Source organism: Varanus komodoensis, unplaced genomic scaffold, assembly GCF_004798865.1.
Source record: "Varanus komodoensis strain SLA01 unplaced genomic scaffold, ASM479886v1 scaffold1, whole genome shotgun sequence".
Lineage (NCBI taxonomy): Eukaryota > Metazoa > Chordata > Lepidosauria > Squamata > Varanidae > Varanus > Varanus komodoensis.
Window position 1 is genome coordinate 30,430,550 of NW_025335268.1, and position 22,753 is coordinate 30,453,302.

The 22,753-nt window shown below is 42.9% G+C and overlaps 1 protein-coding gene across 1 annotated transcript; it reads left to right on the forward strand.

Annotated features, from left to right (window-relative positions):
* Positions 1 to 1,024: 1,024 nt before the first annotated feature.
* Positions 1,025 to 22,360, forward strand: UNC93A (unc-93 homolog A). Its single transcript, XM_044430871.1, has 8 exons — positions 1,025 to 1,111; positions 2,282 to 2,463; positions 6,666 to 6,895; positions 10,082 to 10,213; positions 11,492 to 11,703; positions 13,679 to 13,814; positions 16,296 to 16,427; positions 22,065 to 22,360. The coding sequence occupies exons 1-8, from the start codon at positions 1,025 to 1,027 to the stop codon at positions 22,358 to 22,360; spliced, it is 1,407 nt and encodes a 468-aa protein (XP_044286806.1).
* Positions 22,361 to 22,753: the final 393 nt, after the last annotated feature.

The following is a 22,753-nucleotide window of genomic DNA, read 5'->3' on the forward strand; positions in this document are numbered from 1 at the left end:
ATTTATTCCATTACTGTTTGATCCCATTTTTTTTACAAACCTTTCCTCTCTCTGAGAGCTGGAGTTACAATGGAATTTAACTACATAAATACTGAAAGTGTGGCACTTTTCATGTGGAAATTTTTGCATTATACTGTATTGTACTGTACTGCACTGTATTATTTTAAGTATTTGCATTATGTTTTATATTTTTCACTGTCTGTATAGCATTTTAGTCCTTTAACCATTTGTAATCTGCCCAGAGAACATTGATTATTGGGCAGATTAAAAATATAACGAATAAGTTAAATAAAATAAATACAATGAAAGTTTTTATTTCAGAACTCAAATCCACATAGAGCTCTAAGACAAAAAGGAAAGGGAAATATACTGAGATACCACTCAGCCAAAGTGCCTCTAAAGCAGCACAGTGCTTAACATAGACTAGACTTTAAAAGTATCGACATACTACATTCTCCAGTGTCTGGTTGAACTGGAGAAAGAGCCTTCAGTCTACCATGCATCCTTATTTTGACATGCAGTGATTTAATAGTGGTTGTTACCTAGAAGACAGTCTCATGTTTCCCAGTTATCAAGTTTCTTGCATGTTAAGAAGTGCCGTGATTCCTGTAATAGCAACCCTGTTATGCAGCTTTCTGAATGACACCATACTGATCACTCTGTAAGGCTAACCTCTAACCCCATCCTACCTGTGTATTCTTCCTTACAGCAGGAGACATGTTATCTTTGTAAAGAAGTAGCATGCAAAATAGCCTCACACTTGGAAGAAATTTATGCAATGTGTGATCTTTGGAGCCCTACACATACTTCAAAACAAGTGAATAAGTAACAGGTTTTTGTGGTGTCTTCAGTATTGAAGAAGGTAAAGTTCATTTGCAGATTCCCAAGCAAGACTCCTCTGCATTACAGATGAAGCAAAGCCAGGACCGGGCTGCCATTGCTTCTCCTTCCCTGGCCTGACTCCATCTTGAATGATTCATTGAATGCGGCCATCTGTTGGATTGTTATCTTGTGGGACCCAAGCATGGAAAAATATCTGAAGAATATTCTTGTTATTTCATTTGGATTCTTATTTCTATTTACTGCATATGGAGGGCTCCAGAGCCTCCAGGTAAGTGGACTTTACTGGGATGCTTCCCAAATGTTAGCCTGTCCTTATGATATGTGTTATAACAATGGCAAATGGAATGTACCTTCTAGAAGAAGATACATGGGGATCTAACAGCTTCCCCCAGTTGGCACCCTCTAGATATTTTGAACTAACTCCCAGCATCCCAATATGGCTGGCTAGGGGACACTGAGAATTGTAGGTCAACACTTTTGAGGCTGGAGACAAGAAGGCTTAGGTGTAGGTGGATTCATAATGGAAGACAGACTTAAATATCATAAGGCCGTAAGAGCTCTTCAGGATCAGGCCAGAAGTCCAACCATGCCAGCATTCAATTTCTTCCCATTCTGGCTACCCAGTTGCCTCTGTAATCACAAGAAGGGAACTGGCTAGTCTTCAGTGGTGGGCTGCCACTTATATAGAGATCAACTTGGCTAACAGCCATGCTTTTGTCCCGCCCTTTCTTAAAACTAGGTTAGCAGCCATCATGCCTTTCAAGGCAGACAATTCCATAGCTATTATCCATTGTGTGAAGAAGTACTTTCTTTTGTCTGTTCTGAATCGACAGCCAATCTTTAGGTGGGCATCCCTAAGTTCTGATATTGTTCTAATACAGTGATTCCCAACCTGAGGTACACACACCCCAAAGGGTACAAACCAGGACAATAGGGGTATGCGAAAAAAAATGTAGCCATAAGATAAAAGACAGAAATATTACACTGCCTGCAGATTTGTGACAGACTAGGCAACTCTAAGAAAGAGGAAGGAGGCTTCCTGTTCTCTTTTAGGAATATTTGGATGGTTGGTCTGAGATGGGCTGGGGGAAATCCTTCAAAATCTAGCAGACCATCTTAATGAGAATGTGTTATACCTCTACTTGCCATTGCCAATTGGTGGGAAAGGGAGTGCTTGCAGCCTAGGGACAGAAGAGGGCCAAGCTTTCCTAATGGCTCCAGCAGAGTCTCTTCGCTCCCTTCCAAGCTTGGATAGCTGCACAGCAACAGGCAGAGAACTTCCAGGGGCTCCAATAAACTAGGTGACTCCCCTTAATGCCTCTTGTGGCCAAAGAGGGATGCTTGCCTTCAGGACTTTACTGTTCCTTGTCTCATGTCTCCATCCATCCATCCATCCAAGTCCTCTATCATTTGCATCCATTGCATTTTGTCTCTGCAGAGCAGTCTCCATTCTGAAGAAGGCCTGGGTGTCGCCTCTCTAAGCATAATTTATGCAGCTCTTATCTTGTCCTCCATGTTTCTCCCATCAATCCTCATTAAGAAGTTTGGATGCAAGTGGACCATTGCGGGCTCCATGTGCTGCTATGTTGCATACTCTTTGGGCAACTTCTATGCCAGCTGGTAATGCCGATCACCCACTTCCTATGAGATTTGCAATGTATTTTGGGACTCTAATACACCTGCAACCTTGGCCCCACCACTATAAAAAATCCAATATGAAAATGTTCAATTACCTATCAAACAGGACTGACATATATTTGCAGGATGGTCTTACAAAACATAAGACTGAGAGTCAGTTTGGGATTTGGGGATTTAAACCAGAGGTGGCCAGCTAGAGCAGAACACATTTTAAGGACATTGGACAGCGGTGAATTTTTTCACTCTAAGGTTCTCCATAGCCTTTGGCTACCAGCTAACTAAGTATAATTAATACATTTCAAATAAAGTCAAAAATTGGTTCAAGCAGTTAGATACTGGCAAGAATTGGTAAGAGAAACATCTTTAGATGCAATTTGTATTTCTGTATTTAAATAAAGTGTCAAAGCAGAATATCAAAACACAAGATATAGCATCCATTACATAATCAGGGTGGGGGTCATTGGAGTCCCAGTTTTGAGCTCCTGCAATCTTAGAGTTGGCACTCTAAAAGGGGGCCGCCCCCTCATAGCCTGTGTGGAAAGAAGAGTGCTGGTTGCCCCCACCCTGAGGGGGAAAACAGTTATGCTTGGGGGCAGAGAGGGGGAGGATGGGGCTGTGGATTCATGCTGATTCCTGCTGGTGTCCCAAGTCTCTTTCCCTCCTCCTCTCCAATGGTAATTTCAGAAGCTTATACGCATTAATAGCATGGACATGGGACTGCACCTTAAGAAAGTGGCATTGCTAAAGATGATTATATCATAATATTTCCTGTAAAAATGTTTTGCTATCAAAGACTTCTTATGCTAGTAATCTGAGCAATTCTATGCACTCACATCTATTTTTAATGGGACTTACTCCCAAATATGTGTGCATGGGATTACAATGCCATTAGAGAGCTTTCATCCAAGCACTAAAAGTCCCATTCAGCTCTGAACTGTTCACCTGGCAGGTACACATACCTGGTGAGGCTCTAGATGGTGAAAGTTACTTCCTTCAAAAACCATAATGTATTTATTGTTCCTGTAGAGATTATCTCATAGCTAGTATTAAGTTCATAAATTAGGCTCACAGTCTTAATAATCCCATTGTTAATAAGTATTTCTACAGGAAAAAGAAAACACAGAGCAGCCGTTTAAACATATATCGGACAAGGTAATGTCAATTCTGAAACATATGCTAGAGGAGGCAGCTCTTTCAAAATGTGTTAATAAAACCTAAGGACACAATCCTATGCATGTTTAGAGTGAAAACATCATACAACTCCCAACATTCCATTGCAGCAGGCCCATTTGCTACTTGGATCCAATCCAATATTTGTTGCTCATTAATTGATAAGCAGAAACTTATTACACTTTTGACATTGAACAATACCCTCTCATACCTCATCACTCAAGTCATTCTTTGACCCAGCTTTACAATCCAACAGACTTCCTTTGAGTCCCATCCAGGTCATGCAGCCAATTAGTTTAATTCATTAATTATGAATGAATTAATTAAGAACCTGCTTCTTGAGTCACAGAGTGTCTTTAGAAGGCTTTTACTGTGACATAACCAGTGAGTCCTGTGTAGACATGATTGTCTTCCATTCATAAACCTCCATTTATGTTTGCCCACCACTTCTTTCATTGCTTCTCCTACCACAATAAAAGTCTTGTCTGCAAGTATCCCTTGTGCCCAAAGCTGACCTTGCCCATTGAGTTACGAGAAGAGAGGAGCAGAGGAGTACTGAGCAATTTTATGAATTTTCTGTCCTTCTTGCCCAGTTCCCCTCATCCACCTAACATTGCTGAGATTCATGGGCCTTAATATGTTTTGGTTTGGCACAATAGGAAAATAGATGGTGTCCAATGAATGTATGCAGGAAGTTTGGACTTCAGAATTCTCTCCACAGTTTGATGTTCTTCAACTCACAGCTTTTGCTTAAGGGCATTGTGTAGGTTATCACAATTTCCTCTGATGGGGCTGTATGAGTTTGCTTTTGTTTTGTTTGGCGTCGCAGGCGCACCTTTACATGTCAAGGAAGTATTTGTCAGCAGAATGAAACCGATAAGTACAGCCAGCTTTTTTGCTGGACAACCTTGAAGAGAATGAGCAAGTAGAATAAACAAACAGATCTAATGTGCAGCATATTATTTAAGCTGGGTTTGTGTATAGCTGCTGCCTTTGTAGCCTAGGTGATCACTAGCGTCTCCTCCTTTAGTAAACAAGCCCCTGAGCCAACATAAATCAAGCAAAGGCCAGTAAATACAGCATCTGATGACTGATGTTTAAGTATAGTTAAGCTTCAAAGGAAGGGGTTCATCTAATGTTTTGTTATCCTGTCACCTTCATTTCCATCAGACTCCACTCACTACAAAAACAATAAAGATGTCTTGGGGTCATGTAATGAAAAGGAATAGTGGCACTCTGGCACAGCCAATAAGCAAGTAGCTCTTTAAATACTGAGCTTCATTACCTACCCCAGTTATGAAGATTCTTGATGATGGAAGTTGGGTCCAAACTGGATGTAATGTGAGTGATGCAGAACTGGAGCTTCCAAAATCCTTTTCTTATTTAAAAAACAAAACAAAACAGCTGCTGGATGAGGGTGAGAGAAGACAGTAACCCTTTGCCACCACCATGCTGATTTCCTAATGCTAATCACAGAAACACAGAGGGCGCGATCCAGATGTAGGTGTATGTAGCTGGGTTAGCAGAAGGGATTCCCCTTTCCCTCCTCCACAAAGCAACCCCTCAGTCCCCTGAAAATGCTAATGGGAGGGTCAGTAGATCCTGCTGAATGGGCTGAGCAGTGATGAAGGGTGGAGGGTTTTCCTAACATCTTCTAAGAGCGAGATCATTCCATCCAGAGTAGGCACATCACTGGCCTAACCCATAGTTTTGGGGAAGAAAAGCCACACAGGAACTCTTTTTGTCCATATATTTTCTCTTCCAGGGCTAGGGGCGTGACTTATGGTTAAGAACTGGCATAGTAGGTGGAGCGTTATAACTACTTCCCCCTTGTGATGGTCTGATCCAAATCACACAGCCCCACTCCTACATTCAGCTTTTGGAGAAGAAAAAAAGGGGTACTCATGACCCCACTATTCTTTGAGAGAAAGAAGGGGCCCTGTGGTTTCACATGCTATCCCTGCCCTCTGCAGAATCACCCACTCTCTCTTCCTTTCTGAGGAACATCTGGTGGATATTTTGGTGCACAGAAAGCCTCTTCACTCAGGAGGGTCCCTGCCAAATCATTATCATGGAAATCTTCCTGATGTTCCTCACAAAAGGAGGGGGATGACATGCAGAGGCAAGGCAAGACAAATGGTCCCAAGAACCCCTTCATGAGAACTCTTCTAAAGACATTAAAGGACCCCCACCATGTCCCATCTTGGCTGGCTCGCATTCTGTTGTTCTCTAGAACTCCTATAGTGTTTTGTTAGTACATTATGTACATGAAACGTTTTTCAGGTACTCTGAGTGCTTTCTTCTAGCAATCCATGCTTGCTTGTACTCATTCATCATACCTTTCCCCCACCTTCACAATGTTGTTGTGAATTTCATGGGGCAGTTACTTCACACTTTTCTTCACATATTTTGCATTAAACCAAGTGCATAGCCATGACCTGCTCACTAGATCAACATTTTAAAATATGTCTTACTGATAAGATGGTAGATCTCCACATATCTGGCTTTAGTTCAATATGAATGTTGAGCATCACTAAGGGGGAGGGGGCAGGAGCCAAATGTGTGTTGGAAATGAACTTCTTACACATTTATTTATTTATTTAAAGTTTTTATATGTCATTCCCTTGCAACATAGCCTCAGGATGGCTTACAGAAATAAATAAATACAACATAATAACAGTTACAATTAAAACCCGGAAGCACACTGGCTGCACAATTAAAATCTATAAATATTAAACATTATTAAAATACTGTTTGAATAAAAAGGTCTTGGCCTGGTGCCGAAAAACAAATAATGACGGTGCCAGGCGGACCTCTCTGGGGAGCGCATTCCACAGATGGGGCGCCACTTAAGTTTCTTGCAGAACTTACCATAAGATGGTTTTTTAAAATATCTCTGCGTTATGTAAAAAAAACACAAACAATTCCTCTCATTTTAGTGACTTAAGGGGCTATCTTTGGCCTCTCTCCCAGGATTTATTGAAATAGGTAACGTAATAATATATTTTTGGCAGGTACACCCTGGTCCCCACATCCGCGATCCTTGGTCTGGGAGGAGCACCGCTCTGGTCAGCCAAGTGTACATATCTCACCATTGCTGGCAACTTATATGCTGAAAAAGCAGGGAAAATTGGGAGCGATGTTATCAACCAGTATTTTGGAATCTTCTTTCTGATATTCCAGTCCTCTGGAGTCTGGGGCAATCTTATATCATCGCTGGTATTTGATCAAGCACCAAACAAAGGTAAATCTATAAATAAATATATACTGCAGCAAAATATAAGGATTGTGTATTTGCAATTAACTAACAAGAAAGGGAAATGTTTTTCTGGAAGCTTAGCTGATGTTTCATTGAATTGAGAATCTTCCAATTTCTGGATCAGAGGAGCCACTGTTCTAGCTGCTCCATAAGCAGTGAGGAACTTCTTCGCATTCCTTAGTGAAGGGCCACAGCTTAATGGTAGAGCTTAGACATTTCATGAAAGAAATGCCCAAAGTCGCCAGGAAGGGCTGGAAAACTTCTGTCTGAAACCCTGGAAAACCATCCCCAGTCTGGGTTGACATTACTGCGCTAGAAGGCCCAATGGTCTGATTCAGTGTCTGATGGCTTCCAGTGTTCCTTCGAGCAATCATACTCCTTTTTGTAGTATACAGAAGCCACCTAATGGGGTGGGCAACTCCTTGTTCAGCAACTCAAGTAGGGGAGCTCTGTCTTCCTCTTTGGCAGTAAGGAAGAGCTATCCTGGGATCAGCTCCAAATGGCTTGCCTCAACACCCAAGCTTGGAAGAACAAAAGATGCCAAACATTACATCATTTCTGGCATTGTTGATCAGCATGGTTTATTCATTTAATATATATTTTAATAACCCCTCCAGTTATTAAAACTGTTTAAAGTGGTTTAAACCACTGCGCCACCTGCATCCCTTCCCCTCCAGTTATGAGTCCACAAATGCAAAACAAAAATACAAAAATGAAACACACACAAACTAAAACAAGGTAGATAAAACAATACTTCACAGCTGAGCAACTGAACACCCTAAGGACCAGGAAGTAGCATTAATCACTGAATGCTCAGCAAAAGGACTTTGTTTTAACCAACCATTGAAATGCCAATGGTGAGGGCGTTCACCTAATCTCCCTGCAGGGGGAGTTCCACAACCAGGATGCTGATACACAAAGTCCTCTGCGCCAGGTCCACACCAGTCTCTTCTCTCTTAGGCACAGCTGGGATTGGCCACAAACGTTCCCAACCCTTTTTTAAGGCTCCTGCTACTCCCAAGTGGCCACCAAATTTCAATGGGGCAATGAAAAAAGGACATTTTCCTTTAGAACAAGTCGCATTGAGATCATATCCTCTGGACAGCTACCCGAGAGGGATGGTTTAAATTCAGTGTCCTTCACTTAGCAAGGGTTGGACCTGATGACTTCCTGCCCCCTTCCAACTCTACTATTCTGTGATTCCATATGCCTTGTTTTAATATAAAATCATTACACTGCTCCCTAGGACTTTGGGGAGTGCAACTGTTCGAGTAAAATATAACATGTGCACACCTTTTCATAAAGGGAAAATGTAGCATTTTTCTTACCAGCAAATTGCTGCCAAACTCCTGCCTCAATCTGCTGGTGGTGATTTTGGCAGAGGGGTGTGTGAGACCCCACTGGTTTCAGGGCGCAAAATTTGGCTCCAATCCTTTCAGAGTTGTCCACTCCTACTCTGGAGGCTGAGGCAGCAGAAGGCATTCAAAAGATGATCAGAGGCTAGGAATAGGCTCATTTATTTAACTAAAGTAGCGATGAAGATTCTGGTTGCAGAAATGTGTGTTTAAAAGTGTGTTGGTGCCTTCGTAGCAAGGCCAGCTGTATTATGAGACAGCCTGTGGCCACTGCTTCAGACAACAGCTCCTGCGAGCAGGAAGAGTGGTGAGGGGTTGAGGACAGAGCTGTGTGTGCCACATGGCTGGCCCCAGGCCCCCTAAACTAACCTGCCACCCCAGGTGCAATCTACTGCCATCATTGAAGTTAGATCCAACTGCCTCTCCAGTTGGCTCCCATACATAAAATGGAGGAAGGTATGGACCTTCTTGCCCTAACCCCAACCATTTGCCTCAGAGCAAAATGTCTTGGGCCAGGCCTACTTTGTGGCCTTCCCCACCATCTCAGCCAGTAAGTGTTTTCTATAGAAGGCAATGCTCCAGATTAGGAAAACTAGAGAGGTTTCTTTGACAGCTCCTGATTAGACAGTACGGGCCTTTCCATGACTATTCTTACAGTCTGCCCCTTAATGATGATTCCTCCTCTCCACACCTCTCTCAGGCCTTTAGGCTTCCCAAATCTTCCTGACCTTTAGGGCGCACCTGCAGTCACCACACACTACTCACATTAAAGGCCAGTATGAGACGTACACTGACTTTACGTTACAGAATTGCTATCCATTAGTCTTGCGATAATTTCATCTATGGATTTATTTTTATTTTGACTGTGTTGTGTTGTGTTCAGCAGAGGTGTTAAAGGATTCGATGAACTGCACTTGTTAACTCAGGCCAGGTGGAATTATTAGGCCATTTAAAAGAAAATCCAAGCATAACAATAAAAGCAAGCTCTCTGGGGACAGATTAGCACTATACAGTGCATCCCTGCAACCAATTAAAATAGCGGTTCAACAACTTAACAATAAATTGCTGTTGGTGGATTAGACTCCCGTGGCTGACCAGACTGAAAGGAAATGTTGCTGGCTCTCTTGAATGGGATCATAATATCTGGCCAGGGCTCAAGGGCATACTTGACCTCCTGTGAGAGAGCAATGCTCGGAAAAGGCAAGAGGTATCCCTTTATACCAAAGCAGCCTTCACATTCTTATGCTTACCAGCTGATAGGTGGAGTCTATATGGCTTTGGGACATACATGATCATTTGCACAGAAATGTTGTTTGCAGTGCCAGAGTGCACAGTAGGGTACGTACCAATTCATCCTCTGTGCTACTGTTAGACAACCTGTGGTTCTCCAGATGGTTTGGCCTACAATGCCGATCGTGCTCTCATCCCTGGCCACTCTGGCAAGGCCCAGTGGGAGTAGCAGGCCGAAACATTTGGAGGTTCACAAGTTGCCCACCCTGGCTCTGTGATCAGAGAAAGGGTATACTTCTTCCAGCATTCACAGGATGGTTTGTACACCGATTTGTACACCAAGGAACCCAGTACATGTGCCATGTGATCCCTGAGCATGAAAAGGCATTTGGGATAAATTCCAGGATGTGCCTTTCAGGCATTTTAGCTCTCATTGATGGAGAGAATCCTGATAAGATTCTAAGGAAATGCATTGTTCTTTAGAATGCAAATCATTCCACTTGTTATTTACAATCCCAATTTTGACCTGTATTTTGACTGCTAACAAGTTCCTTTGTTGCATGGGTTTTCTTTTTTAATGGACTAGTGGAAATCTCAGAAGCAGACCTGGCCTGCTGTGGTGCAAAGGACTGCATGACAACAAATGCTATGAACAAATCTGAGACTTCAACAGGATCAACTGATACATTGATCTATACTCTACTGGGAATCTATACAGGTAGATGTTCCTATGGATCATTTGTCTCACACACAGGAATAGGTATATACATGAAATATAGAATATACTAAAGCATGCTCAGGAAGCATGTGATGCAGCCATCTTGCTGAGGCTAAGTAGGTTGAAATTTTTTTATTTAAATAAAAACATACTACAAAGGCTAAGTAGGGCTGGGTAGAGATAGATGGATCTGGCAGCTTTGGTTTCTCTCCATTTCTCATTTTTCCAATCCATAGTATGATCTTAGGCATATTTATACAGAAAATGTTCTTCAACTTCAGTTTGCCCCAGCCAGCTCCTGAGAGGGTGTGTGTCCCTAGAGCTCACCCAACATTGTCCTTGAATTTTCATTGCAAAGAAAGAATAATAGTGGTAGGCAAGGTGTATTTCTTGCAGTGCTGGCCACCAGTCACTGAACAGTTTTGTTCCCTGAAAGACAATTTGAAAAGCACTAGTATGAAACAGTATTTGATGGCTGGCATGCTATCTGGTTGAATATATTTGATAACATGCAGTGCCTTGAAGATTGTATAGCATTGAATAAACAGCATGGAGCAGTATTTAGTATTGCCAGGAAAAAGTTCTGCCCGGCCTATGATAGCTAGAGGCCACCTGCCAAAATCATAACTATCAGAAGATCTCAACAAGTCTAAAACCTTCAAGTTCAAATATTGGGGTCAACATCTCATGTTTAAAAATGTTAATTTAGACTTTGAATGAAAAATGTCTCAATCAAAATGTGAGCATCCAAATGAGAAAATCCATCAAATTTTGCCTATTTGTGGACATGGGTTTCTACACTATGATAGAGATAGAGACCATTGGCCTATGTGTGGCTTGACATGCTTTATGAAATTAATGTAACAAAGCAAAGCATTCCAGTCCAGTGTTGTGATTTCCCTCTTCATAAATATTTTGGAAAAGACTGTCACTAAAACATGAAGCCAGGACTCAGAAAACAAATTCATCCAGAGGCTATGGTGACAGATGCAAAGACAGTGCATCCATGCGGATCTCTGCACAACCTCTGACCTGACCTGGAAGAGTAAGAAATCCCTTCTTCTGCTGCAGCAGCAGCAGCACAGTGGATTCAGCTGTCATAACATAAATATCGCAGCTGAGAAAAACAAACTGGGCATGTCATTAGCCTAAAAGCTTTGGGCTTAAACTCTCTTGGCCTACAACTCTGCTCTGATTATAAATCAATACATTACTGGACCTTTCTTTCTTTCTTTTTTTTACTCCCTTTTCATTCTGATGCATCCTTTAATTCTTCAGCTAGTGGGGTCCTAGCTGTGTGCATCATCATTATATTTCTGGATCAGATCAGGGTCAATGAACCACAGGACGAAGTCCAGAAAACACCTTCCTTTTGGTCCACTTTCTTGGCAACATTCCAACATCTTAAAGATAAACGCCAGTGTCTCCTGATTCCTCTGACCATGTATAGTGGATTTGAACAAGGATTCCTTGCTGGTGACTATACCAAGGTAAGAACGCAAGTGAAGCAGTTGCTAGCTCATCTGCTTGGTGACTCAGTAAATAAAAGATGTTCATTGGGCTTCTGCGATACTTTCTTGTGAATTTGTCCCACTTTTTAAAAAAATGGACTTGACTCTGGGTCACTTTCCCAATATGAAGTGGAACAAGTCATATGAGGGACTAAAGACATGAAATAGAAATAGTTTGCATCTTTAGCAAGTTCCAGGAAATGCATAGTCTAATGCATTTGATTTACAATACATGGATCTTTTTCAGGAACATGTACATAGCTGTTCATATCACACTTTCTGATATGGCTATGTAGTGTAAGGCATTTATATGTCTTAAAATGTAGCAATCTTTGCAAGGCTTTGTCACCAAAGGACAAGCAGACACTCTGCTTTTGATTGGCTGACCTCCATTCCTGGTTGGTGACACTTCGGACTGTAGGTGGGGGTTGCATGTTTGAATGCTCCCTCTTTTAATTTTTTGCTTAAAAATAACTATCTGTGGGAAGCTGATAGGGCAGGAAAACAGTTTTTAGAATCCTTAAACTAGTGGTGTCTGAATCCCACTTTCTCCCACAGGTCATTGCCTTAGGCAACTGGGCCCCAGAACTAGGAATGTGTGAGGAATCTGCCAGATACCCCACAGCTCAGCTTTCCAGACTCTGACCTGCTTGCTTGTTTCCTACAGTTCCACTTGGCCAAGTACAGCACGTGCTCACAGAGGCTCCCACCATGAATCAAGCCCGCATGAATGCTTTGCCAGAAGCATCTCTTCCACGCATATGACTTGCAGCCTTTGTGCTGCATGTGCTTTGGAGGAAGGATGCCAAGTTGTGCAACAGAAGTTCTGCCAGCGATTGTGGACTTCCTCTCAGCTTGGCTTGCTTCCTAAGCCAGAGCCTACATGAGAAAGAAGTCCAATGAACAGGAGAGGTCCGGATTCCATGGGATCATTGCAATCCTAACCAGAATCCATATCAGAAGCCTACAGAATCAGAGCAGAGTCTGGCTTTTTAGACGCAGTTGGCCATGACTCAGACACAGTATAGTCCAAAGACCACAGCAGTAGGATGTGAAGAGTCCAGATGCACTTGCTTGAAAATTATGTGCCTCTAGGAGTGCAATTCCCCTATAAATTCCATACATCTCCAATAGTTTCAAAGGGACTAGTTGGGACTGGCCAGTGAGAAGACAGCGCAGATGCCAGAAAATCACTCCCTGCAAGAAAAAAGGGGGCTGAAGTTAAGCAGCAAGGCAATCTAAGGAAAGCTATTTCCTTGCCTCCCAGCTTTGGCTTTATTTGTTTATAAAGCACTTTTTCAAAGGAATTCTGAGTGGCTTGCAAATTTAGGTGAGTCTTGTGTGCTCCTATATACCCCTGTGATGACAGAGTGATCACATCAGATTCAGGTATTATATGTCCTGAACTATGCTATAGCCTGAAGGAATATGCACATACAGTGTTCAGAGGACCAACTAGAAAGGGGGAGGGAGAAGGGGAGGGAGGGAGAGTTTGATGTTGCTATACCAGGAAAACTGAGCATGCAAACAGGCCTTCAAGTTCTGCTTAAAGGATGCACTTCTTAGCTGTACTTTTGCCACTATTCTCTGTGTCCCTTTCTTTAAGTGCATTGTACAGTTGGCCATAAGACTGTCAGTGAGACACACATGGATGAGTTCAGTGTGTTTTCAGTGTGCTGCATTTCTGGTTTCTCCACTGTTTTTGCATTTGACAGCACGTGTGGCAAAGGGCCAAACCCTCACCTCAACCCTACAGCTGCATAGCAAGCACACATGAAATCCAAGGCTCCGTGGCAAGATATGGAAAGAGCCTTGCCGATCACATCTAGGTCTCATGAATTTTCACCCAACACTTTGAAACAAACCTTGAGCTTTTGGCCCCAGACAAAAGAACATAGTTGCTGCCATGGATGATGATATTCTGTGTGTCTGTGTCTCCTTCACTTCTCTCCAGTCCTATGTGACCTGTGCCCTCGGGATACATTTCGTTGGTTATGTGATGATCTGCTTTTCAGCTGCAAATTCACTCTCCTCTATGCTGTTTGGAAAAATTTCCCAGTTCACTGGCAGGAAAGCTCTCTTTGCACTGGGTAGGTAAAGGCGACCTGAAGGTTGCGGTCTCATCTGGAATGGTAATTTGGACATGTTCGTACTTTGCAGCATGGGGCACAATTTAATAAGCAGCTGGTCCAAACATGATCCACTGAGAATTCACCCCTTGTGACTAGAGAGCTGGAAAAGCAAGTCTTGGCATATGTCTGCTTGTTTTAGATAGATAATTTCATCATTCCAAACACAACAGGGATGATTGCTGTTGATAACTCATAAATATTTCCAAACTCTGCAGCACTATTGATGCAGCCAGATGGGATTTGTGAAGTTGCTGTACAGCATGTTAATTCTGACATCGAATCCCCAGTCAGCAACCCAAATTTCCTGTCAAATTGCAAGCAAACCTCCTCAGCAATGCAAGCAGAGAAGAAAAAAGATGGCTCCACAGAGGTCTGCCAGGCCCACTGTGAGGCGCCCTCTGGTCTTTTGCCTCAGGCATCCAACTGTGCTATCCTGGGCTGATGTCAGAGTAGTACAATTCATAGGGTCAACTGGGAAGCTCCTGCAATGCGTGTGAGGACCATGGGTACTTCTGAGCAAGGCTTTTACTATGCCATTGCACTGCCTTGATTGTGGCATTTTATGGGGGATTTAGATATGGCTTCTTTTGCCTCCTGCTTTACCTCAAAAAATCTGTTAAAGAGAGAAAATGGAGTGCTGTGCGAAGTCTTCTTGACGGTTACTTCTGGGAGCCATCTCTGTGGAAGCCTCCTGCATATTCTTCTGTAGGCCCCAATCCCTATGCAAGCCTCCTGTGCCATTCTATAAGCAGGGCTCTAGCACTTTGAACTTTACAGGCATATGACTCCTGAGGGTTGGCAGTCCAGCTGTGACAACAGATATAAGGAAAGAGACATTGAGGGCATTTGTGTGACTCGGCAATAAGCCACTGTGGGCTGGTAGTCATGCGAACAACCCACAGAGAGCTCACCAAATGAATGGTCTCACCATGGGCTGGGGGCCCTTCCCCTCCTCTCCTCTCAGTCCTCTTGCCAGTATGCAATGGGGCACCATGGGAAGCCCAGGTTGCCTATTCTCTCCCCTTCCCACAAGCTGTTTTGGGATCACTATGACTTTTCCTTTTTTAATCTTCTTCAGATAACAAAAGCCAACTGTCAAGCTGGCTTTCACAGTCCCCACTTTGACAGCCCCAGACAGTCCCTTCAAAGGGCCCCAGTGGCATCTCAGAGAAGCTGCCTATGGTTGCCAAGCATTTTTTAAAAAATCCTCCCTCTTAATTTTTGCAATGTTCACTTTTTTCCCCGTGCCCCTGAAGCGCAGGTGTTCACAGTGGCACAGGGAGAATGGTGAGTCCCAGGTGAGCAATCTGCAGCTGAATGTGTGTTGCCACTGGCAAAATCCAGCATCAGCCCACGAAGTAGGCATAAGATCACAGCCTAAATCAGGGGTGTTTCAGGCCAGGGGCCAAATCCAGTTTTGGAGAAGCACTCAGGGGCTGGGCCAAAGGCAATAGGAGAGCGTACAGATGAGTGAAGAACCTGCTTTGGGGGTGGGCATCTGTTGGATTCCCGCAGCTTGGCCCCCCAGCCTCTGGCCTGCTTTCTCACCACCCTGAGGCCAACTTGGCATTGAGCACACGAAGCATTTGCACAGGCACTGCCAGGAATCGAGCCCATTACGAATGCAGTTCAAGTGGCACCCCCTTTTGCTGTACACGACGTGGTCCTCCTTTGTGCTGCATGAGCAACAGAGGAGTTCCCTGAGTGTTCACAGACTCCCTTTCAACTTGGCTTGCTTCCTAAGCAAGGACGGAGCATGAGAGAAAAAAGTCCAATGAACAGAGGGCAGCCAAATTCTGAAGGGGTCATTACAACCTTGGAGGGAGGGACAAAAGATCAGCTTCTTTTAGCTTAAAGCTCTTGTTCCACTTATAAAAGCCTTAGGAGATGCATCCCCACCTTTTAGAATTGAGAGAAAAACCACACAATAGTTGGTGGGAAGGGATGAGGCCAGTGGGAATCCCAGAGGGCTGGACTGGGGCCTCAGGAAGGTTAGATTTGGCCCACAGGTCTGTGGCTCGACACTTCTGGCCTACATGGTAGGCTCTTTTCCTGTTTAGGTTTTCAGTGGCTCTCACTCCTTCACCGCTTTCTCTTTGCCCCTGTAAATGTGTCCTGAGCAACCACTGGGGATTGGAAGGCTCTTGTCCTCATCACTTCGAACTGCAGGATATGATCACCCTCATGCAGAGGGTGCATGCTGCCTCTGTGCATTTCCTCCCAAAGAAAAGGCATGGCTCATCTCCAAGCCATCTTGGGCACCTCTGCGAGCTGCCTGTCCTTCTTGTTGGGTTGGCCTGCTGGTTTGCTTCCAGGCTCACCTGGGTGGCCCCTGCTGGAAGCAAAGTCATAGATGAGGTGCACCTTGGTTGAATGTTTTCTTTGTTCTTGAACAGCCAGTTTTTTATTGTTTTCTCTCAATTGTTCTTAATTCAATAGCTGCCGCTCTCAATCTTGGCTGTATAGTAGCACTGCTGCTCTGGAAACCTCACCCAAATCAGCTGGCTGTTTTCTTCATATTACCTGCTCTCTGGGGTATGGCTGATGCTGTCTGGCAGACACAAACCAATGGTAAGTCCTTACTTGGGCAGAAGGCTGTTGGCACAGTGTTACGCAAGTTTAGATGGGTGTCAATTCCGCTGGGATCAATGGAACTGATTCCTAAGAAACCATGCATAGAATTGAAGCTTTGGGGCCAAACAGAAATGGCAATGTCTCTCCCCTCCACCATTTTTACACTAGGGTAGAGATGCAGGAAGCCTGATCAGGACCCCAATATAGCCGTTTGGGGCTTTAACCTCCCCCGTCCCCAGAGTGTGGTTCCAGATTAGATCACTGTTCCACATTTGCAGTTTATATTACAACCATAAACCACAATAAACCATAAAGCACATTGAAAGAAGACCATCTGGACTTCAGGTAACTGGCAAGTCTGATTAGAACTTGCCTCCTTCACATGAAATGTTGTTAGACTGGCCCTAAAGCAGGTGTGTTATAAAGTTTTATAAATTTTAAGAGTTTACTACAGGGGAGCAATTTTTTGTGTTCATTCCATCTTGATTTCAACAACATTGTGCTCAGAATCCAGCACCTCTTTGGCCTGTACATTGTTGCTGTGTTTCAGCTTGCACCTCAGTTCTGCCAAACGCTGAGAAAACAGGCAAGATATGGGTGCTCATACCCTTTCCTAATTTTCCCCTCCTGTGTGGCCTTTTGGCTCCTGCTAAGTGGATTTGATTTAGCTTGTGGGGGTTTGTCTCTCTCGCCTCCACCAAACCATCCTAAAATTCTGTTGAACTGAGGCAATCTGAGACTTGGCTGTTAGGAATGTGATTTCATTTTGGGTTACCTGCCACAACATTTCCAGTGGCATGGTTTAAATTTTCCTGCAGAAAAATGTCAACAGGTAAAACAATTAAATTTGAATGAATATGCACGCAGGTAACAGAATGATAAAATGAAGAGGGTTAATGCACATAGCTAACCTAACCAGACTAGGTCCCTTCTTTAGCTGAGTCTATCCAAGCAATAACTCAGTTGTTTGGTTCAGTTCTCCAGTTCCAGCAGCTCTAAAAAATTCATTCCTCTAGGTCTCTGGCCTCTTTCCCCATCCGTTCTCTCTGCCTATGGCTTTTATCTAAAGTAATGATCCTGTCTCCCCAGTTCCAACTAATCAGAAGGGTTATTTCTTGTTAAATTTCTGCCATCTCCATTTCTATTTCCCAAGCTGAAACTCTCCCGCCCCCACTCTTTTTAACCTCCTTTTGAACTTTATAACCTCCTTTCCTGCTCTAAACTTCTTAATCTCTATATCCTAAATAAACCTTTGATCAGACTATGAACCTTTTGGCTGCAACTGACCTATATTTAACCCCTTAATATACTACAATCAAACTAGGTGCCTCAAATAGTGGGCAGTTCTGTCCCTCACAGAAGAAAAAAAATTAAAAAAATAAAGAAAAGAAAGGGAAAGAAATATGTTTGAGTCATTAAATGTTATAATGGCATTTACAGTTGAATTCTATACTTTACAACTCAGAAGCGATTCCATTGTTTTCAATGGGGCTTTCTTCTGGTAATTGTGATAGCCTTAGGGTGCATCCCAATGGGGATGCCTGTAACCCTCTAAATTTGGAGGACTTTGGGCATCTTGTCAAGGGTGGGGAGATGAAGGTCACCACTGTGTTTCTTTCACCCTGTGAAGGTCTTAGCAGGTTCCAACCATCTAAGTCCTTTGTTGCCTGCTCATGAGGAGGACAAACTACAGTACCATTGGAGCCTCAGTCTTTCCCTCCTCTTGGGAATGTCCCCCAAACACCTGCTCCAAGGTGGTCTTGGAGCCATAGACAGCAGCTGGCTGTGAGCGGAACAGGAGGAAATTCAAATCTGAAGTCTCAGCTCCAAGTGCGGAACTGATTTCCAAGATGAGAGCTGGAATTCTGAATTTTCCCATGGCCAACTGGCCTCCACTTATGCACCCTTAATTATCTATGTCATCATTTTTAGTGTGTTGCAGCCCCTTTGATGACAATGGGTTCAAGTCTTTTATTTGCTTGTTTGTTTATTTAAAGGCGTATAAACTATCTTTGACAACAAAAGGTTTTTTAACCAGGAAGCTTGTAATTAATATGATAACACTTTTAAAATATGTGTAGGGAAATATTCAGTTTTAAAAGGTACCATACAACAATTTCAATAAGAAAAATCATTTTACCATTCAAAGTAGAAGAAATGACATCAAATTCATCTCAGGTTTTTGATAAAAAGTTCTTTAAAGACAACTTAAGAGCAAAAGGGAAGGAGACAAAAATGCTTCCTTTGGAAAGATGTTCCATAAATGTGGGGCCCCTACAAAAAAAAAGGTGCATGATAAGTGAATAATATAGGTAGTATTTGCATAATATAATTAGCATACTTTCAGAGGAAAGGGGGAACACTTATGAATTCCTTATATGTGTGTGCTAAATTACAGGAGCTATATTATAACCAATTTATTTTTTTTCTCAAGTAATATTTGGAGGACCCGGATATGGAGAAGGAGTTATATAGTTGTTCTTGTTAGTCGTGAAGTCGCGTCTGACCCATTGCGACCCCATAGACAACATTCCTCCAGGTCTTCCTGTCCTCCACCATCCCCTGAAGTCCACTCAAGCTCACACCAACTGCTTCAGTGACTCCATCCAGCCACCTCATTCTCTGCCATCCCCTTCTTCTTTTACCATCTACAGGAGCTATATTCTAACCAATTTATTTTTTTTCTCGAGTAATATTTGGAGGACCCAGATATGGAGAAGGAGTTATATAGTATTACTTGTAATACAGCATAAAGGATGTTGCTCCCCAAAATGCCCTCCAATTCTGACCTTTAGAGTCCTAGCCCAGCCAAGGCACCTACTTCACGTCCGAGGACATTTAGCAGGAAACAAAACCATTGGTGGCAATGTTGATATACCATTTATGCAATGCAGTGATGAAATACATCACAAAAAGTTTGCATTCCCCTACTCCGTGGCCTGCTGGTTGCCTGAATAGGCCAGGGAACGCTCATGAAGCACCCAGGGTGCCTGGATGAGTAAAATGTTAATTCCTTCTCCAAGGTTGAGAACAAAGAAATCTCCTGCTGGAGACCATGTGTGGTTTCTTTCTCTCAGTGGTGCTGGGCCTGGCGGGGTGCACCCAGGATCTTTCTGCCTTCCTGGGAAGGGGGCTGTTTTGGTAAGGTAAACAGCTTGGTTCTCATGCAAAGGCAGAAAAACTGGGGAAGGCCACTTCAAGCACATCAACTCTGGGGCTCTTTTGAACAAGCTGGAAGCCATGAGCCCTTGGCAGGCTTTCAAGAAGCTATTTTGGCTTTTGGACACTAAGAAAGCTCAATACACTACCTGTTGAAACAGGTACTGAATTGCAATTATTCCGGCAGAGCCTGAACAATACACTTCCCATCTGCCTCAACAGTGAGAACTGCTGCCAGGGTCTTTGAACATTAAAACACAGGTGTTGTACGCAGCCAACAAAAACACCTGCAATCTAACATCATGGTGTCAGGAGAGGTTATTAGATCAATTCTTTCTCCAGTCTTGTATTCATGATCAAAGATGAAAACATGCCCCCAGTGTTATAGCTGGGAATAACATCACTGGAGTATCATTGGTATATATAAGAGCCTAGAGCTGAAAGAAATGCTCAGAAATAGGCTACCTATTAGGAAGTATCTGATGAGGAGGAACTAAAGAAAATGTGTGTTATCATTACTGAGGGAGGGTAGAAGAAGAAGAAAGTCGCTTGGTATGTTACATTGTTATCTCAGGTATAACTGTCCTAAACACTTGCATGCCCCACCAACAGATCTTGCTTCATTAAGTATTCCCTTGCATGCCTTTTCTCTCCTTTCTGGAGAATATCATGGCAACAGTCTTGTAAGAACAATAAGGCTGGACCAAGTGAGGATTGGTTTACAGGTTCTTTGGATGATGTCTAGATCTTCCGGTTTTACTTCCTTCTGTAAATGGAACTTTTGGCAAGTCTTTTTAGGGTAAAAGGGAAAAGAAAATGCTGTTTCCACTTGTATATTTCCACTGCCCTGCCATACTGCAGTGCCACCTAGAATTTACATAGCAGGATAGAAACTGCTCTTCGTGTGGTGTTCAGATCTCAATTCTGCAATGATACCAAAAGTAGATTCACTGGGCTGATAGCCTCCTGTAGTAAAGCCCTATGGCAGCCTTCCCCAAACTTTGCCTGCCAGGCACATTTGGACTGCAACACCCAGAATTCCCAGTCAGTGGCCTGCTGGATGGGAATTCTAGGAGTTGAGGTCCAAATGGCTCTGGAGGCCATCAGGTTGGAGAATGCTGCCCTATGGCTTTGCTAACAGATGGTACACCAGTTTAAAAAAGAATTTGGGAGCATGTGATGGGAAACACCTCTAAGAAGCTTGAGAGACACTGCTAAGGAAGAAGCTCAGATGTCCACTACTCCCTATTATTGCCTTATGATGCAGGCCTGGGTTCTGTCATTTCAAAGAGATTCTAGAGCTGAGCTCAAATAAAACCCTTGAATTATGTGGAGTGCAATCTATGCACAAACAGCTCATTCTAGTATTCCAATCCTAAGGTGTTAGTAAACTCTTAGCAAAGCCGCATTATATTCCAAGAAGAATTGAGGAGACCAAAATGTCTTAAAACCTATCAGATTTTAAGCAAGTGGCTGTTCAAGTGGATCTTTTTTATGGTTATGGAATCCAATATTGATCAAGGGCTCCCCCTGGAGATTAATAATGGGAATTGCATGGATTAATTCCCCCACATTTTCCTTTTCCTTTGTCTAAATGTGTGTGTCTCACTTGTCTGCGTTTCAAATGCCTACCATATTGCAAGTTAACAGTGCAATCCCATGTCTCTCTATCCAGAGGTAAGTCTAGCCATTTTCAGTAGAGTTTTCTCCCAGGTAAATGCATATAGGATTGCAAGCTATTCTTTTATTTGATCTTCTCCAGTGTGGTGGTATGTAGGTTGCATATAAATTCCTATATGGAAACAACTTTCATATACAAATTACATAACATGTAATAGTTACTCTTCAAACAGAAATATACAGCAGAGGGTAAAAATTATTCCCATTTTAAGCTCATGACAGCTTGTTCAATGCTGGAAAAGCACCCCCTCAGCAAGGCATTTGACTGAGTTGGCTTTGGGGAGCATTGTGCCTGTCCTTTCAATCAAAACTAAGGGAGCTGTTACTCCACCTTGCCCATAGAATATTGCAAGTGGTTCAGATTATATTTGCATTCCAGCCATGTTTCCCTTCTTCTTCTGCTTTGCTTTTTCTAAGCACTGAAGATCCCTTAAGGAGACAAGAATGGAACAGCTGCTCTGTGCCTTTGATGGGTAACACCAGGAACTGTCCAGCTGAGTCACTTTTTAATGGCAGGGGAAAGTAATTTCCTGCATTTATCTTTTGTTAAAGTCCCTGGCCAACTCTTGGCTGTATGGCGATAGGAGAAACTCATAACACTGAATAGCTCCAGTGGTTTAAGCAGGGGCATAAGATGATTCTAAAGTAGTTGTCTGGCTCTAAAGAAAAGATGTGATTGTATTATGGTGTGACCTTTTCCAGGAAGGGTAGTAGCTGTTGCTGTTGAAGATATAAATGAGTGTCAGGATTTAGGTTTCAAAGATAACATGTTACCAGATTCTTCTTTGTTTACAGCACTCTATGGAGTTTTGTTTGAGAAGCATAAAGAAGCTGCCTTTGCTAATTACCGCCTGTGGGAATCTCTGGGATTTGTCATTGCCTTTGGCTACAGCACTTTCTTGCAAGTTTACATCAAATTATACATTGTATTGGCTGTACTGGTGGTGGCCATGGTCTTATATGGAATGGTCGAGTACCTCGAATCCAAAACTTCCCTGGGAACACCCAACTCTGCAAATACTCAACCAGCACCCGACTCTGAGTCAGTCAGCTGTGAGCAAACCCAGTTGCAAAGCATCAAGGCAACATAGGTAAGGTGAAACGGTGGGCCAGTCCTGAGTCTAATCTTTCATGTGCATTTTCACTGGCTGCCGCAGAAAAGTGCTGATGCTAAACTCAAAAGGGACAGTGCACGACTGGATGGAAAGCTTTTCAGAGGCTCAGCATTAAGAAAGAAGATTAAGAAGCTGATACAATGATAATAATATGATGATATATGCATACTTGTTTGCTTTTTTTGTGAACTTGCAGTTCTTGGATTTCTTTTGTTTGGAGTTGCTTCTAATAATAAAACTTCTTTAAAAAAAATTGTAATTGATTTTATTTTGCAAAACAGACAAGGTATCAGTAAACATTGTTAGTACAAAATACTTCATTTTGCACTAAATCTGTTGCATGCTTGGAGCAAGTTATACATTGACAGT

Bases quoted from the DNA above. Each gene is read 5' to 3' on its own strand.
- UNC93A (XM_044430871.1), top strand. From the start codon at position 1,025: ATGGAAAAATATCTGAAGAATATTCTTGTTATTTCATTTGGATTCTTA. The intron at 11,704-13,678 runs GTAAGAACGCAA...ACTTCTCTCCAG, and splicing joins TTGCTGGTGACTATACCAAG to TCCTATGTGACCTGTGCCCT. The intron at 16,428-22,064 runs GTAAGTCCTTAC...CTTTGTTTACAG, and splicing joins CTGGCAGACACAAACCAATG to CACTCTATGGAGTTTTGTTT.